The 15,855-nt window shown below is 59.8% G+C and overlaps 1 protein-coding gene across 1 annotated transcript in view; it reads right to left on the bottom strand.

The window, feature by feature from the left end:
* NPLOC4 (NPL4 homolog, ubiquitin recognition factor) overlaps positions 1–15,855 on the bottom strand; it is a 67,519-nt gene that overhangs the window by 7,602 nt on the left and 44,062 nt on the right. Inside the window, exons 12-13 of the mRNA XM_062175399.1 lie at positions 12,605–12,765; positions 962–1,033 (exon numbers count right to left, since the gene is read on the bottom strand). Coding sequence (XP_062031383.1) covers positions 962–1,033; positions 12,605–12,765 — 233 coding nt within the window. The remainder of the gene's footprint in view (positions 1–961; positions 1,034–12,604; positions 12,766–15,855) is intronic.

Here is a 15,855-nt window from a genome sequence, read left to right as displayed (position 1 = left end):
GCCCCAGGCCTGCACTGTGGGCCTCTGTCAGCCCCACACGCAGCTCAGCTTCTTTGTACACCTGCTCTAGAGGCCTCCCAGGGGACAGACAGCCGGGGCAGCACAGGCTGCAGTGCGCCCTGCGACCAAATGCGCTGAGCAAGCACACGAAGGGGAGAAGGGAACCCCCTCCATCAAAGGAAGGGGTGGGGGAGGCCTCAGGAAGCCCGGCCCTAGCTCCTGCCAAGCCCTCGAAGCCCACACTCCGTCCATCTGTCTTCACCTAGTCGCCCCAGGTAGGCCTACAGTGCAGATGCTTTGCAGCCTGGCTACGGCATGTCCTCCGACGCTGTCAGCCGGAACGGAGCGTCGAAGGGCTTGGCTCCTGGGGACCCGCGGCTCCAAGTGCAATGCTGATTTGCTGCCTGACTCCCACGCCTGTCCGAGTCCAAGTGCAGCCTGAGTGCACCCTGAAGTGGCAGCAGGGAGGAAACGTGGATGGAGCTCCGACAGGGGCTGCAGAGGCCCTGGCTGCTGCCGTGTTCCCCTGGGACACGTGTGCTGCTGTGCTCACGGCCTGTGGCCACGGCATGCCTAGCTCTCCGGGACCTTCAACTGCTGGTGTGAAGTCTCTGCAGGTGCAGAACAGGCCCCGGTGCAGCCACGCCAGCCCCCACATAGAACACCAAGCCACAAGGGTCCCAGGCCCCCATGAGCACTTGGGCTGTGGCAGCCACGAAGACTCCTGCAGCACTGCACACGCTGGGGCGCTCGCGTGGCTTGGAAGCCACTGGCTCGGCGAGGGCCTGGCCTGGGCTGTCTGCTCCTGTGCAGGCTAACGTAGGGAACACTCACGCCTAGACAGTTCCCAAGGATATTCAACCCCAGAATGGAATGGAAACCCCTTAGAACGGTGAGTTTTCAGGAAGCCCAGAGCCTCCTCACAGTGCTCTTGATGCCACCCCCCAGCGGGGGCACTTACGTCAATGATCAGGTACTCCACCGGCAGGGGCCGGGCCAGCTGGGTGATCTCATTGCCAAACTTGTCTATGTCCTGAAACAATCAAATGTGAGACCGCTGAGTGAGGGTGGCCAGGGGCAGGTGCTCCGCTCACTCACACACCTGTCTCCCGCCTGAAACTGTTACGATTCTTGTGCAAGTTTCAGAAGGACAGAAGGAACGTGGATTTGCAAACAACCCCTCTGTGTTTCCCCGAGCTGCTTCACCACAGCCTCCTCCAGAGAGGGCGACGGGAGGCCACGGGAGGCCAGCACGTGGAGCCGGGCACACCCTTGCATGGGGCGCTGCGGCTGGCGCGGCAGCGGGCAGAGGCACAGGCAGGAGGGCCAGCTCTCCCCTCAGGCTCCATCTGTGCCCATCCGAGCCTCCAGGATCAGCGTGATAATTCTTCAGCTTTGTAAAGCCTTCTTTATTTATTTGAAAGGCAGAGTGATAGGGAGTGAGGGAGAGACAGACAGGGGTCTTCCATCCTCTGGTTCACTCCCCAAATGGCTACAACAGCAGGAGCAGCGACAGAAGCCAGGAGCCAACAGTGCCATTCAGGTCTCCCACATGAGTGTCGGGGCCCAAGCACCCGGACCGTTACCTGCTGACTTCCCAGGAACACTCCCGAGAAGCCAGGCTGGAGGTGGTGCAGCCGGGACTCAAACTGGCGCTCCAGTGTGGGGTGCCAGCACCACACGCAGTGGCCTAACCCGCCGCTCCACGACGCTGGCCCGGAGCGGTGATTCTAAAAAATCTTGCTCACACCTCTGAAAACCTGACTTTATGGTAAACTTAGGGCCTGTGCATAAGACATGCATAAATGAACACGCACGCACACACACACACACGCACGCCCCACCACCAATCTGTCAAAGTCTAAAACTTGTTTTGCTTTGTCAGATGCATGGAACATGAAGTTTAATTATGGGGAAAAACGGCCAGCATGTGTTCATTAATCACAAGATGACAATCAGATCTGATCTGTGTCAGACACGCTGAGTCCACACAGGCTCTGCAAATGAATTCGTAAGAACTGACGCTTTTCATTAAAGATCCTGCAAGAAGCGGTCATATTTTCTACCTAAATCATCACTTAACATTATATAAATCATTTGCTGAGTCACATATAAATTATACATCCCTAATATCCAATTATAGGGCCTTACATAAAAGTTTGCACTCACTGCAGCCCTCAGACCCCCACTGGATGCCAGGCGCAGCTCCTGGGGGAGCCCGTGCGCGGGCGTCCTGACTCACCAGCCCGGGAGCCCTGTCCCGCGTGTCTCCGCCAGCCTCCCTCCGACCACACGCTGCTCCCTTTCTCTACGCACAGAGCGGCCAGGAACCTGGCCCTGGGCCTCCTGGCCAGCACTTTGATGATTTTCCCTCCGTGCAGCCCCACCCCCACCCCCCGCCACTGCTGCAGTCACACAGCTCTGTCCTGCTGGCCTCCTCGGCTGGCCCGACCTGGGCAATGGTCACTGCCCCTCTGCGTGAGGAGCAGCAGCCGCAGTTGGCACAGCCAGCTGGGTCAGGGTGCCAAAGAACTAGGGCAGCTGAGTGGGTCCTGAGCCCCAAAGAGGCAGGGTCTCTATGGGGAGGAGATTTGGTAAGACAGGAATCAAATCCAATCGAACTGAATCACCATTTCCAAAAACACACACGTGCCTTTACAAGAAACAACCTGCACCAGCTCCCACAGGCAGCCCGTCTGGAACTCATCTCCTGACCTCATTCAGCTCGGATGCGCAGGCACGTTTTCCCAGCACCTGTTCACGCTAATCCTCCCCGGGGGTCTTCTGCTTAAATGCCCCCCTCTGTGTGTGTCCTGCTCTTCTGTCAGATTTAACTGCCCAACAGTACCTTCTCTGGTCTCCAAAGAAAGAAAGCTGTTGTGGCCCCCTTCCTCCCGGGGGGAAGACAGCAGCTGCTTCGTCTTCCCCTGCCTCCACTGGAATGTTCTTCCAGCCAACCCCCGGCCCTGCACACCATGTTCGAAAGGCAGCTACTTTTTAATGGGCTTTAAGAAATGTCAGAGGAGCTCCCTGGGAGGAGGATGTCTTAATGCTAAGTCTGGCAGCCGCCCGAGCGTCAGCAGTCTTCTCTCCGCCCGGAGCAAGACACAGGAGAGTCAGACACGGCGGCCCGGATGCCTCGCTACCCACCACAGGCCACGTCTGGCAGCGGAGGCAACGTGGTCTCAACATCAGAGAGAAATCAGGATCTATGTGTCTGGTAGCTCAAAGCACGCGGGCTTTGTGCCAGGATGGCAGCAAGTCTGGCCGACTGCTGGCAGCACCCTGCTGCAGGAGAGGCGACAAAGCCCTGCCTGGGCTGCTTCTCGGTGCCAGGAATGGGCAGGAGGGGACAGTGACCCCAGCAGCTGACCTGACTTCACAGAAGAAAGCAGGAACACAGTGTCTTCAATACCCAGCATAGAAAACAGCCCAGGGGCAACGCCCTGGCCTGAAGCGTCGGCATCCCCATGGGCGCCGGTTCTAGTCCCGGCTGCTCCTCTTCCAATCCAGCTCCCTGCTATGGCCTGGGAAAGCAGGCCTGCACCCATGTGGGAGATCTGGAAGAAGCTCCTGGCTCCTGGCTTGGGATCAGTGCAGCTCCAGCCATTGCAGCCATCTGGGGAGTGAACCAGCAGATGGAAGACCTCTCTCTCTCTCTCTCTCTCTCTCTCTACCTCTCTCTGCAACTCTTTCAAATAAATAAAATAAATGTTAAAAAAAAAAACAAAAAACAAAAAACAAAAAACAGCCCAGCAGATGAGCGAGCACCTGTCAGCTGGTCTCGGACGCCTGCAGGACGCACAGGAGCCCTGGTCCTCGAAGTGCATGTGTCCTGAGCACCGCTGCTGTCCCCAGGCTGTGACGACAAACACGGGCTGCACGGGACCCAGCAGAGGCAGAGGGGACGTCAGACCCGGCACACCTACACGGCTCCGCCCCTCCACCCAGGGCCACGCTGTGGGGCCAGGGCAAATTCGGGCCTGACTGCTGCATGTGGGGAACCCCGAGGCCCCGGGCTCCGATCCTGCCAGCAGACTCACGGCCACCAAGCAACACCTGCCCCTCCCCGCCAGGGGAGATGCCGCGGGCCAGACACTCCTAGGTGGAGGCTCTGCCAGGACGGCTGAGAGCCTCCTTTCTTCACTACCTGATGAACTGCGAAGCAAACACAGCCTGACAGAAAAATCTGCTTAAAAAGTCTCAGAGGGGCCGGCACTGTGGTGTCGTGGGCAAAGCCGCCGCCTGCCAACACTGGGTGCCACTTTGAGTCCCGGCTGGTCCGCTTCTGATCCAGCTCCCTGCTGGTGGCCTGGAACAGCAGCAGAGGATGGCGCAAGAACGTGGGCCTCTGTCAGTCATGCAGGAGACCAGAATGAAGCTCCTGGCTCCTGGCTCCAGCCTGGCCCAGTTCCAGTCATGGCAGCCATCTGGGGAGTGGACCACTGGATGGAGCATCGACCTCTCTGTAATTTTTTCAGAATAAATAAATATTAAAAAAAAAAAAAAAAGTCTTAGGCAAGCACTGTGGTGCAATGGGTTCACCGGCGGATTGGGACCCCACATCCTTTCCCACAGCACCGTCCAGCCCGTGGATTGGGACCCCACATCCTTTCCCACAGCACCGTCCAGCCCGTGGATTGGGACCCCACATCCTTTCCCACAGCACCGTCCAGCTCCCTACTAATGCATTCTGGACGCAGCAGCGATGGCCCAAGTCGTTGGGCCCCCACCAGCCACGTGGGAGACCTGGACGGAGACGCCAGGTGCTGGCTTCTGCCTGGCCCAGTCCCAGACATGGCAGCCACTTGGGAGAGCGAACCAACAAATGGAATCTGTCTGTCCACGTCTCTCCTATTCTTTCTGTAACTCTGCCTTTCAAATAAATACATAAATCTTTAAAAAATAAGCAAATAATAAATAAGGAAAATGTGGGAAAGCGTGCACATCCCTCAACTCACACCAGGATGTGAGCAACAGCCAGTCTAGGCTCTTGGGAAAAACCGGACCCGGTAGGCTTTAGGCGAAAAAAAAAGGAATGTGCTTTTTAATTTTTTAAGTTTTTATCTGAAAGGCAGGGAGAGACAGAGGTCTTCTAACCACTGGTTCACCTGTCAAATGCCTACAACACCTGGGGCTGGGCCAGGTGGAAACCAGGAGCCGCGAGCTCCACCTGGACCTCACATGGGTGCGAGGACTCACTCCAGGAGTCATCAACCGCTGCCTCCCAGGGTGTGCACCAGCAAGAGGCTGGACTGGGGTCAGAGCCAGGGCTGGGAGGTGGAGGTGGGCCTCTCCAGCTACACCTGACCCACAGCACCAATCCCCTGGACACACGAGGGATTCACACAGATCAGCCTTCATGGTCCCTCCCCAGCGTCAGGGTCTTTATCCTTCTCTGGGGACGGAGCACGGGGACGGAGGACGGGGACGGGGACGGAGGACAGGGACGGAGGACGGGGACGGAGGACGGAGGACGGGGACGGAGGACGGGGACGGGGACGGAGGACGGAGGACGGGGACGGGGACGGAGGACGGGGACAGAGGATGGGGACAGAGCACAGAGGACGGAGACGAGGACAGAGGACGGAGACAGAGGACGGGGACGGAGGACGGGGACAGAGCACAGAGGACGGGGACGGGGACGGAGGACGGGGACGGAGGACAGAGGACGGGGACGGAGGACGGAGGACGGGGACGGGGACGGAGGACGGGGACGGAGGACGGGGACGGAGGACAGAGGACGGGGACGGAGGACGGGGACGGAGGACAGAGGACGGGGACAGAGCACAGAGGACGGGGACGGGGACGGAGGACGGGGACGGAGGACGGGGACGGAGGACAGAGGACGGGGACGGAGGACGGGGACGGGGACGGAGGACGGGGACGGAGGATGGGGACGGAGGACGGAGGACGGGGACAGAGGACGGAGGACAGAGGACGGAGGACGGAGGACGGAGGACGGAGGACGGAGGATGGAGGACGGGGACGGAGGACGGAGGACAGAGGACGGGGACGGAGGACGGGGACAGAGCACAGAGGACGGGGACGGGGACGGAGGACGGGGACGGAGGACGGGGACGGGGACGGAGGATGGGGACGGAGGACGGGGACGGAGGACGGAGGACAGAGGACGGAGGACGGAGGACGGAGGACGGAGGACGGGGACGGAGGACGGGGACGGAGGACGGAGGACGGAGGACGGAGGACGGGGATGGAGGACGGGGACAGAGCACAGAGGACGGGGACGGGGACGGAGGACGGGGACGGAGGACGGGGACGGAGACGGAGGATGGAGGACGGAGACGGAGGATGGGGACAGAGCACAGAGGACGGGGACGGGGACGGAGGACGGGGACGGAGGACGGGGACGGAGACGGAGGATGGAGGACGGAGACGGAGGATGGGGACAGAGCACAGAGGACGGGGACGGGGACGGAGGACGGGGACGGAGGACAGAGGACGGAGGACGGAGGACGGAGGACGGGGACGGAGGACGGGGACAGAGCACAGAAGACGGAGACGAGGACAGAGGACGGAGACAGAGGACGGAGGACGGGGACGGAGGACGGGGACGGAGGACGGAGGACGGGGACGGAGGACGGAGGACGAGGACGAGGACGGAGGACGGGGACGGAGGACGGAGGACGAGGACGAGGACGGAGGACAGGGACGGAGGACGGAGACGGAGGACGGGGACGGAGGACGGGGACGGGGACGGAGGACAGGGACGGAGGACGGGGACAGAGGACGGAGGACGGGGACGAGGACGGAGGACGGGGACGGAGGACGGGGACGGAGGACGGGGACGGAGGACGGGGACGGGGACAGAGGACGGAGGACGGGGACAGAGGACGGGGACGGGGACGGGGACGGAGGACGGGGACGGGGACGGGGACGGGGACGGAGGACGGAGGACGGGGACGGAGGAAGGGGACGGAGGACAGAGGACAGAGGACGGGGACGGAGGACGGAGGACGAGGACGGAGGACGGAGGACGGGGACGGAGGACGGGGACGGGGACGGAGGACGAGGATGGAGGACGGAGGACAGAGGACGGGGACGGAGGACGGGGACGGAGGACGGAGGACGAGGACGGAGGACGGAGGACAGAGGACGGGGACGGAGGACGGGGACGGAGGACGGAGACGGAGGACGGGGACGGAGACGGAGGACGGGGACGGGGACGGAGGATGGAGGACGGGGACGGAGGACGGGGACGGAGACGGAGGACGGGGACGGAGGACGGGGACGGAGACGGAGGACGGGGACGGAGCACAGAGGACGGGGACGGAGGACGGGGACGGAGGACGGAGGACGGGGACGGAGGACGGGGACGGGGACGGAGGACGGGGACGGAGACGGAGGACGGGGACGGAGGACAGAGGACGGGGACGGAGGACGGGGACGGAGGACGGAGGACGGGGACGGAGGACGGGGACGGGGACGGAGGACGGGGACGGAGACGGAGGACGGGGACGGGGGACGGGGACGGAGGACGGGGACGGAGGACGGAGGACGGGGACGGAGGACGGGGACGGAGGACAGAGGACAGAGGACGGGGACGGAGGACGGAGGACGGGGACGGAGGACAGAGGACGGGGACGGAGGACGGGGACGGAGGACGGAGGACGGGGACGGAGGACGGAGGACGGAGGACAGGGACGGAGGACGGAGGACGGAGGATGGGGACGGAGGACGGGGACGGGGACGGAGGACGGGGACGGGGACGGAGGACGGAGGACGGAGGACGGGGACGGAGGACGGGGACGGAGGACAGAGGACAGAGGACGGGGACGGAGGACGGAGGACAGGGACGGAGGACAGAGGACGGGGACGGAGGACGGAGGACAGGGACGGAGGACGGAGGATGGGGACGGAGGATGGGGACAGAGGACGGAGGACGGACGACGGGGACGGAGGACGGAGACGGAGGACGGGGACGGGGACGGAGGACGGGGACGGAGGATGGGGACAGAGGACGGAGGACGGGGACGGGGACGGAGGACGGAGGACGGGGACGGGGACGGAGGACGGGGACGGAGGACGGGGACGGAGGACGGAGGACGGGGACGGGGACGGGGACGGAGGACGAGGACGGAGGACGAGGACGGGGACGGAGGACGGGGACGGAGGATGGGGACAGGGACGGAGGACGGGGACGGAGGACGGGGACAGGGACGGAGGACGGGGACGGAGGACGGGGACGGAGGACGGAGGACGGGGACGGAGGATGGAGGACGGGGACAGAGGACGGAGACAGAGGACAGGGACGGGGACGGAGGACGGGGACGGGGGACGGGGACGGAGGACGGGGACGGAGGACGGAGGACGGGGACGGAGGATGGAGGACGGGGACGGAGGACGGGGACAGAGGACGGAGGACGAGGACGGGGACGGAGGACGGGGACTGGGACGGGGACAGAGGACGGGGACGGAGGATGGGGACGGAGGACGGGGACGGGGACGGAGGACGGGGACGGGGGACGGGGGACGGGGACGGGGGACGGAGGACGGAGGACGGAGGACGGGGACGGAGGACGGGGACGGAGGACGGGGACGGAGGACGGGGACGGGGACGGAGGAGGAGGACGGAGACAGAGGACAGGGACGGGGACGGAGACGGAGGACGGAAAACAGAGGACAGGACCGGGGACGGGGACGGAGGACGGGGACAGGATGGAGAGGACGGCCTCGGCCACGTGAAGCGCGCAGACACTTGTGCAGTGCACGTAAGCGTCCACACCTACCTCCTAAAGACACAACACCGGGTCTGTACTCCAGAATCAGGTCTACTTTCTGTTTTACACCCAGAGTCTGATCTCATGTCTTTTTTTTTTTGCAAGCATTCTTGCTTTTTTTTTTTTTTTTTTTTTTGGACAGATGGAATTATAGACAGAGCGAGAGAGACAGAGGAAGGTCTTCCTTCCATTGGTTCACTCCCCAAATGGCCGCTACGGCCAGCGCTGCGCGGATCTGAAGCCAAGAGCCAGGTGCTTCCTCCTGGTTTCCCAAGCGGGTGCAGGGCCCAAGCACTTGGGCCATCCTCCACTGTACTCCCAGGCCACAGCAGAGAGCTGGCCTGGAAGAGGAACAACCAGGACTAGAACCCGGTGCCCATACGGGGTGCCGGCGCCGCAGGCAGAGGATTAGCCAAGTGAGCCACGGTGCCGGCCACTCATATCTTTAAAGAATTGGCAAACACACCTGCTGAGTGCATGTAACACAGTGTAGTCTAATGTCCCTCTGATGGTGGGCAGTTTGTTTCCAGTTTACTACAGCGACACCAGGAAGAACATTTACTTCAGGCCTGTCTGAAACCCACCCAGGGTGTCCAGCAGGAAATGCAAACTTCTAGAGTTCTCTTTACTCAGACTGGGATTTTCATGAAACATACAATAAGCAGAATGTTTCAAATCCTACAGGGCTGTAAATAATTTTGGGAAGTCCCTGGAGCCTGTTCTATTAACAGAGGACAAACAAGCAATCTATGGACACAGCTGGATGACTTAGGAAATATCACATATGTCATGCAAAAGGGAATATTAATCTTAAGTGCAAGAAATAAAATGCAAATTTCTAACCTGGTGAGTACTTAAAAACCAGTCAAGCTCCTAGTTAATGATAAATCAGAAAGTATTTCCTTTATAATTGTAAATAAGACTGGAGGGGCTGGCACTGTGGCGTAATGGGTAAAGCAGCCGCCGGCAGTGTCAGCATCCCATATGGGCGCTGGTTTGAGTCCCGGCTGCTCCACTTCCGATCCAGCTCTCTGCTATGGCCTGGGAAAGCAGATGATGGCCCAAGTCTTGGGCCCCTGCACTCACGTGGGAGACCCGGAAGAAGCTCCTGGCTCCTGGCTTCAGATCAGCGCAGGTCTCGCTGCCCGGGAGAGCAGTGGAGGATGACCCAAGTGCTTGGGCCCTGCACCCGCATGGGAGACCAAGAGAAGCACCTGGCTCCTGGCTTCGGATCATCGTGATGCGCCGCCTGCAGCAGCCATTGGAGGGTGAACCAACGGCAAAAAGGAAGACCTTTCTCTCTGTCTCTCTCTCTCTCTATCCACTCTGTCAAAATAAATAAATAAATAAATAAATAAATAAATAAAAAAGAATAAAAAATAAAAAGAAGTCTGGGGCTGGCACTTGGTGCTGTGGTTAAGCCACCGGGTGGGAGACCCACATTGGTTCAGGGTCCCTGGGGCTCAGGTCCCCGCTCCACTTCTGGTCCAGCTCGATGCTGATATGCACCGTGGGAGACAGCAGAGGATGACGGCACAGCACATGGGGGATGGGGATTGAGTTTCCAGCTTCTGGTTTATCCTGGCCCAGCCCTAGCTGCTGACCGTATCCCCAGAGGGAACCAGCAAATGAAAGGTCTCTGTCTCCCTCTGCCTTGCAGATCACAACAAAACAAAGCAAAACTGAAACCAGGGGAGCCTCCACTGTCGTCCACACCAGTGAGAAAGCCCAGCCCGCAGTGACGAGGGCACTGTGCCAGTGCAGGGAAGCCGGGGACTCCACGTACGAATGACAGGGAGCAAAGCTGCTCATGTAAAACGTCACCTGCTCGGAGCAGCACAAGCTTGGAAGAGAGCTGTGAACCGATGCTGCGGGGGAGTGTCTGGCGCAGCAGCTAAGAGGCCGGTCACTCAGCGGTCCCGCAGCAGAGTACTTGGGTCCCTTCCTGAGCCCCGTTTCCTCCTGATGCAGCTCAAGTACCTGGGTCCCTGTCACCACAGGGAGACACGGCTGAGTTCCCAGCTCCAACCTTCAGCCTCAGCTTTGGCCCCAGATAAGGACATGATGAGCATTACGAAGTGAACGCCCCTTGCTCCCAAATGAATAAACAAACATTTTTCAAAGGATGCTACTTCCTAATATAGGGTCAGGCTTGGTGGCACAGCAAGTTGAGCCACCACTGAGGACACCCACACCCCATATGCAGGGACTGGTTTGACTCCAAGTTCCCCCACCCTTCCATCCAGCTCCCTGCTAACACACCTGGGGAGGCAGCAGCAGATGGCCCAAGGACTGAGACCCCTGCCATCTACCTGGGAGGCCTAGATGGAGCTCCTGGCTCCTGGCTTCAGTCTGACCCAGGCCTGGCTGTTGTGGGCATTTTGGGAGTGAACAGATCTCTCTCTCGCGCGCGCGCTGCCTTTCTTTTTTGTTCATTTTATCTGGAAGGCAGAATTAGAGAGAGGGAGGGGCTGAGACCTGAACAGCCGCTCCCATGGGATGCCGGTCTTGCAGACAGCTGCCTCCATGGCAGCCCCTCACTCCGCCTTTCAAGTCGATAAAAATCTTAAAAATAATAAGAAATTGACCATTACTGAACTGGAAGACGGAAGAGAACCTACCCAAAACAAAACAGAGAGGGCAGCATCCTGGTCAGGCCACTGCCTGAGATGCTGACGTCACACATGAGCTCTGGGTCAGTCCCAGCTGCTCCATCTCCCTGCCATCATGCCAGGAAGCAGCACAAGATGGCCCAAGCACCTGGGACCCTGCACACGTGGGAGACCTGGGTGGAGTCCTGGGCTCCTGTGTTGGCCTGGCCCAGGACCAGCTGAGAGAGAACCAACGTGGAAGATCTATCTCTGCCTTTTAAATAAATTTTTTTTTTTTTTTAAGTGAAACAGAGAAGACTTAGCTGAAATGGACACATGCTTTTAAGCAGCCAAATACATGGGCAACCAGAGTCCCCAAAGGAGAGGGACAACCAAAACTTAAAGCCTAAATGGCTGCAGTTGGCAGGGTGCAGACGGTTCCCAAACATGGCCTTAAGAAGCCAAGCACCAGGGCCAGTGCCATGGCTTCGTGGGTAAAGCCGGGCATCTCATATAAGTACCAGCAGCCACTTCCGATCCAGCTCTCTGCTATGGCCTGGGAAAGCAGTGGAAGATGGCCCAAGTGCTTGGGCCCCTGCACCTGCGTGGGAGGCCTGGAAGAAGCTCCTGGCTCTTGGCTTCAGATCGGCCCAGCTCTGGCCATTGCAGCCATTGGGGGAGTGAGCTGGTGGATGGACGATTTCTCTGTCTCTGCCTCTCTGTAACACTGCCTTTCAAATAAAAAATTAAATCTTTTTTTTAAAGGTTGTATTTATTTATTTGAAAGGCAGAGTGACAGAGAGGCACAGGTAGAAATGGAGAAAGAGAGAGAGAAAGGTCTTCCATCCACTGGTTCACTCCCCAGATGGCCACAATGGCCAGAGCTGTGTCGATCTAAAGCCAGGAGCCAGGAGCCTCTTCCAGGTCTTCCACGTGAGTGCAGGAGCCCAAGGACTTGGGCCATTCTCCACTGCCCTCCCAGGCTACAGCAGAGAGCTGGATTGGAAGTAGAACAGCCTGGACCTGAACCAGCACCCACATGGACACCAGCACTGCAGGTGGAGGCCCCACTCACTAAGCCACAGTGGTGGTCCCTAAGCTGAGTATCTGCATGGCAACAGTCTGATCTGGGTCCCATCTCACAGCCAGGCACCCCCACACTGGGGACAGCGCCAGTGCTGAGGACAGAAGCCTCCTCAGTCGAGCGCCGGCCTCCACGCCAGCCGCTGGCCAGAAAGCCCCACCTGAGGCCACTGCACCCCCGCGCTTTACCTTATAGAACACATCAGGCACGTACTGCTCGCTGCTGGACTCCTTGGCGTAGCCGAGCTCAGGGGCATCCTTGCAGGGCAGCAGGCACTCGTCCCGGACCAGCGCCATGCACTGATTGGACACCTGGTAGCCTTCAAAGTGGACCTGGTTATCGGGACCACCTGCAAGACAAAGAGCTTCAGAAGGAAACGGCCAGGATGCACCACCAGTCCCTGTCCACAACTGTCCCGGGCAGCCTGACAGGTGGCTGGGGAGTGAGGCCTGGACGTCCTACACCCCTGGGCATCCCAGACAGGTGCCAACGATGGGACCCCCAGTCAGGAATCACCTGAGCAACGCCCTCTGCATCGGCTCCCACAGCGATGCTCGGCACGCTCAAAGCACTAAGGCCTCCTGGTGCTCAAAGCAGCACGGTGTCGGCACTCACACGCTGTCGCTTCTGTTTAAGATTTCTTTATTTGAAAGAAAGCACAACAGAGAAAGAAGGAGAGACCTTCCAACTGCTGGTTCACTCCCCAAATGGCCGTAACAGCCAATGCTGGGCCAGGCTGAGCCAGGAGCTCCATCCTGGTCTCGCTCAGGGGTGCCAGCAGCCCAAACACTTGGGCCATCCTGACACCCTCCCAAGAGCACCAGCAGAAGCAGAGCAGCATTCTGGACGCCAGAGTCAGAGACAGTGGCTTGACTCACTGCACCACAGAGCAGCCCGCCACCACGCTCCAGCTCCCGCGTGAATGGCAGCGTGGGTGGAGAACAAGACAGAAACAACCCCAGCCCTCGCACTGTGCACACAGCAGCCTCTGCCCTGCACAAACCGACATGGCCACCTCAGGTCACGTCACCGGGCGGTGGTGCTCAGGCGTGAAGTGTGCACACCTCAGAGCAGGACCCCGGCACGGTGCTCCCAGCCCACCCTCCCTTGCACGGCTCTCTCACTGTCTTGCTTTCTCCCTGTATCTTACAAAGACGTAAAGTTGGACACACAGGCGGTCCCAACAGCTGCTGAGCAGGGATGAGCCGGTCAAGTCACACCAGGTCCCTGCGAACGAGGCCGGCCAAGGCCATGCAGAGCGGCCCGCGCTGGGCGAGAGGGCGGAGCTGAGGGGAGGGAGCCCTGCAGCTCCCAGGACTGCTGTCTTACGACTCGGGAAAACAGAAGCATGCAGGATGTAGGTATTTGGTGCAGTGGTTGGGACAGGCTTGGGATGCCACACCCTCACCGGTGTCCCCAGGTTCGGGACCCAGCTTCCCGGGGGGCACACCCCGGGGACAGGCTCCAGCACTTCGGTCACTACCACCCAGACGGAGCTCCTGCCGCGGCTGCAGCCAGGTGCAGCCACGCGTGTCAACACATTTATTTGGGGAGTGAACTAGCAGATGAAAAGTCTGTCTCCCTCTCATTTCTCTTTCAAGTAAATAAAGAATTAGAAAAACAAAACCCTCAATATCTCTACTTCAGTTTCTTTGGCAAAAACTAAATAATTTACTGATTGGGGACAGAAATTTAGTGCATGTGGCTTTCAAACAGTCATCAGACACCAGACCTGACGGCCAAGCATCAGAAAGGTGAATGACAACACCCAGGCCAGCCCTGGGAAGACAAACCAGGGGCTTCCTGCCCACGACAGGCCCACCCGCTGGCTGTAAGACACTGAGCCACAGGAGCTGCTGCCTTCTCTCCGCCCTAACACAAATGCCTGGACGAGAGGCCATGCCTGGGTGAGCGTCCTCACTGGCTTCCCAAAGAGCAGGGCGAGAGGCAGGGGAGGGGGCGAGGAGGGTGTGGGCACGCGTGTGCACTTCATTCTGCCCCTGAGGACTTGCGCCAGTTTCTAGACTGATTATTAAGCTCATCAGAGAAAGAGAAACCTGGCCTTTGAGACTGAGAGAATCGCACAACCCAGTGTTTGAGACACTGAAGACTTCAAAAAAAAAAAAAGAGGCAAATTAATCCACATAGTCTCCACAGCCCAACTCACTGAGGTGACTGGAAACTTTTCTTTCAGTATTTATATATTAGAAAGTCAGAGTTGCACAGAGAAAGAGAGAATCTCCCATCTCTCCCTACAGTAGCCAGGGCTGGGCCACGCCTAAGCGAGGAGCTTCTCTGTCTCCCATGTTGGTAGCAGGGGGACAGGCACGTGGGTCAGCTTCCCCATGTACATCAGCAGGGAGCTGGATCGGAAGTGGAGCAGCTGGGACATGAACTGGCACCCATGTGAGATGCCAGCGTCACAGGCAGTGGTTGCACCCGCGACGCCACAGTGTGGCTTGGGAAACTCTCCCTTCCAAACAGAGCAGCCCTAGGCTGCTCCCCACACCAGGCAGGACGCAAAGGAGGCTGGACACCTCAACTCCCGTCTCCTTCAGAAACCAGCCTGTCGGGAAGTGCACACTGGGCCGAGAGTACAGGGACAGAGGAGGTCGGCAGCCCTGCTGGAAGCCCCACACCAGGCAGGACGCAAAGGAGGCTGGACGCCTCAACTCCCGTCTCCTTCAGACACCAGCCTGTCGGGAAGTGCACACTGGGCCGAGAGTACAGGGACAGAGGAGGTCGGCAGCCCTGCTGGAAGCCCCACACCAGGCAGGACGCAAAGGAGGCTGGACGCCTCAACTCCCGTCTCCTTCAGACACCAGCCTGTCGGGAAGTGCACACTGGGCCGAGAGTACAGGGACAGAGGAGGTCGGCAGCCCTGCTGGAAGCCCCACACCAGGCAGGACGCAAAGGAGGCTGGACACCTCAACTCCCGTCTCCTTCAGAAACCAGCCTGTCGGGAAGTGCACACTGGGCCGAGAGTACAGGGACAGAGGAGGTCGGCAGCCCTGCTGGAAGCCCCACACCAGGCAGGACGCAAAGGAGGCTGGACGCCTCAACTCCCGTCTCCTTCAGACACCAGCCTGTCGGGAAGTGCACACTGGGCCGAGAGTACAGGGACAGAGGAGGTCGGCAGCCCTGCTGGAAGCCCCACACCAGGCAGGACGCAAAGGAGGCTGGACACCTCAACTCCCGTCTCCTTCAGAAACCAGCCTGTCGGGAAGTGCACACTGGGCCGAGAGTACAGGGACAGAGGAGGTCGGCAGCTCTTCAAGTGGAGCTGCACTTTTTGTTTTGAAACCAGACCCTCACAAAGTACTTTTCCCAGATCCAATCTGGGTGGGTCCCAAGTGATGCCCCAGACACCAACACTGCTGTGCACGGTCCAGGCGCAGCCCCAAGACTCCTACAGCTTGTGCCAGGCACCCAGCACACA

The sequence above is a fragment of the Lepus europaeus genome, chromosome 18 (genome assembly GCF_033115175.1).
Source record: "Lepus europaeus isolate LE1 chromosome 18, mLepTim1.pri, whole genome shotgun sequence".
Taxonomy (NCBI): domain Eukaryota; kingdom Metazoa; phylum Chordata; class Mammalia; order Lagomorpha; family Leporidae; genus Lepus; species Lepus europaeus.
This window is presented reverse-complemented; position numbering and strand designations above follow the sequence as displayed.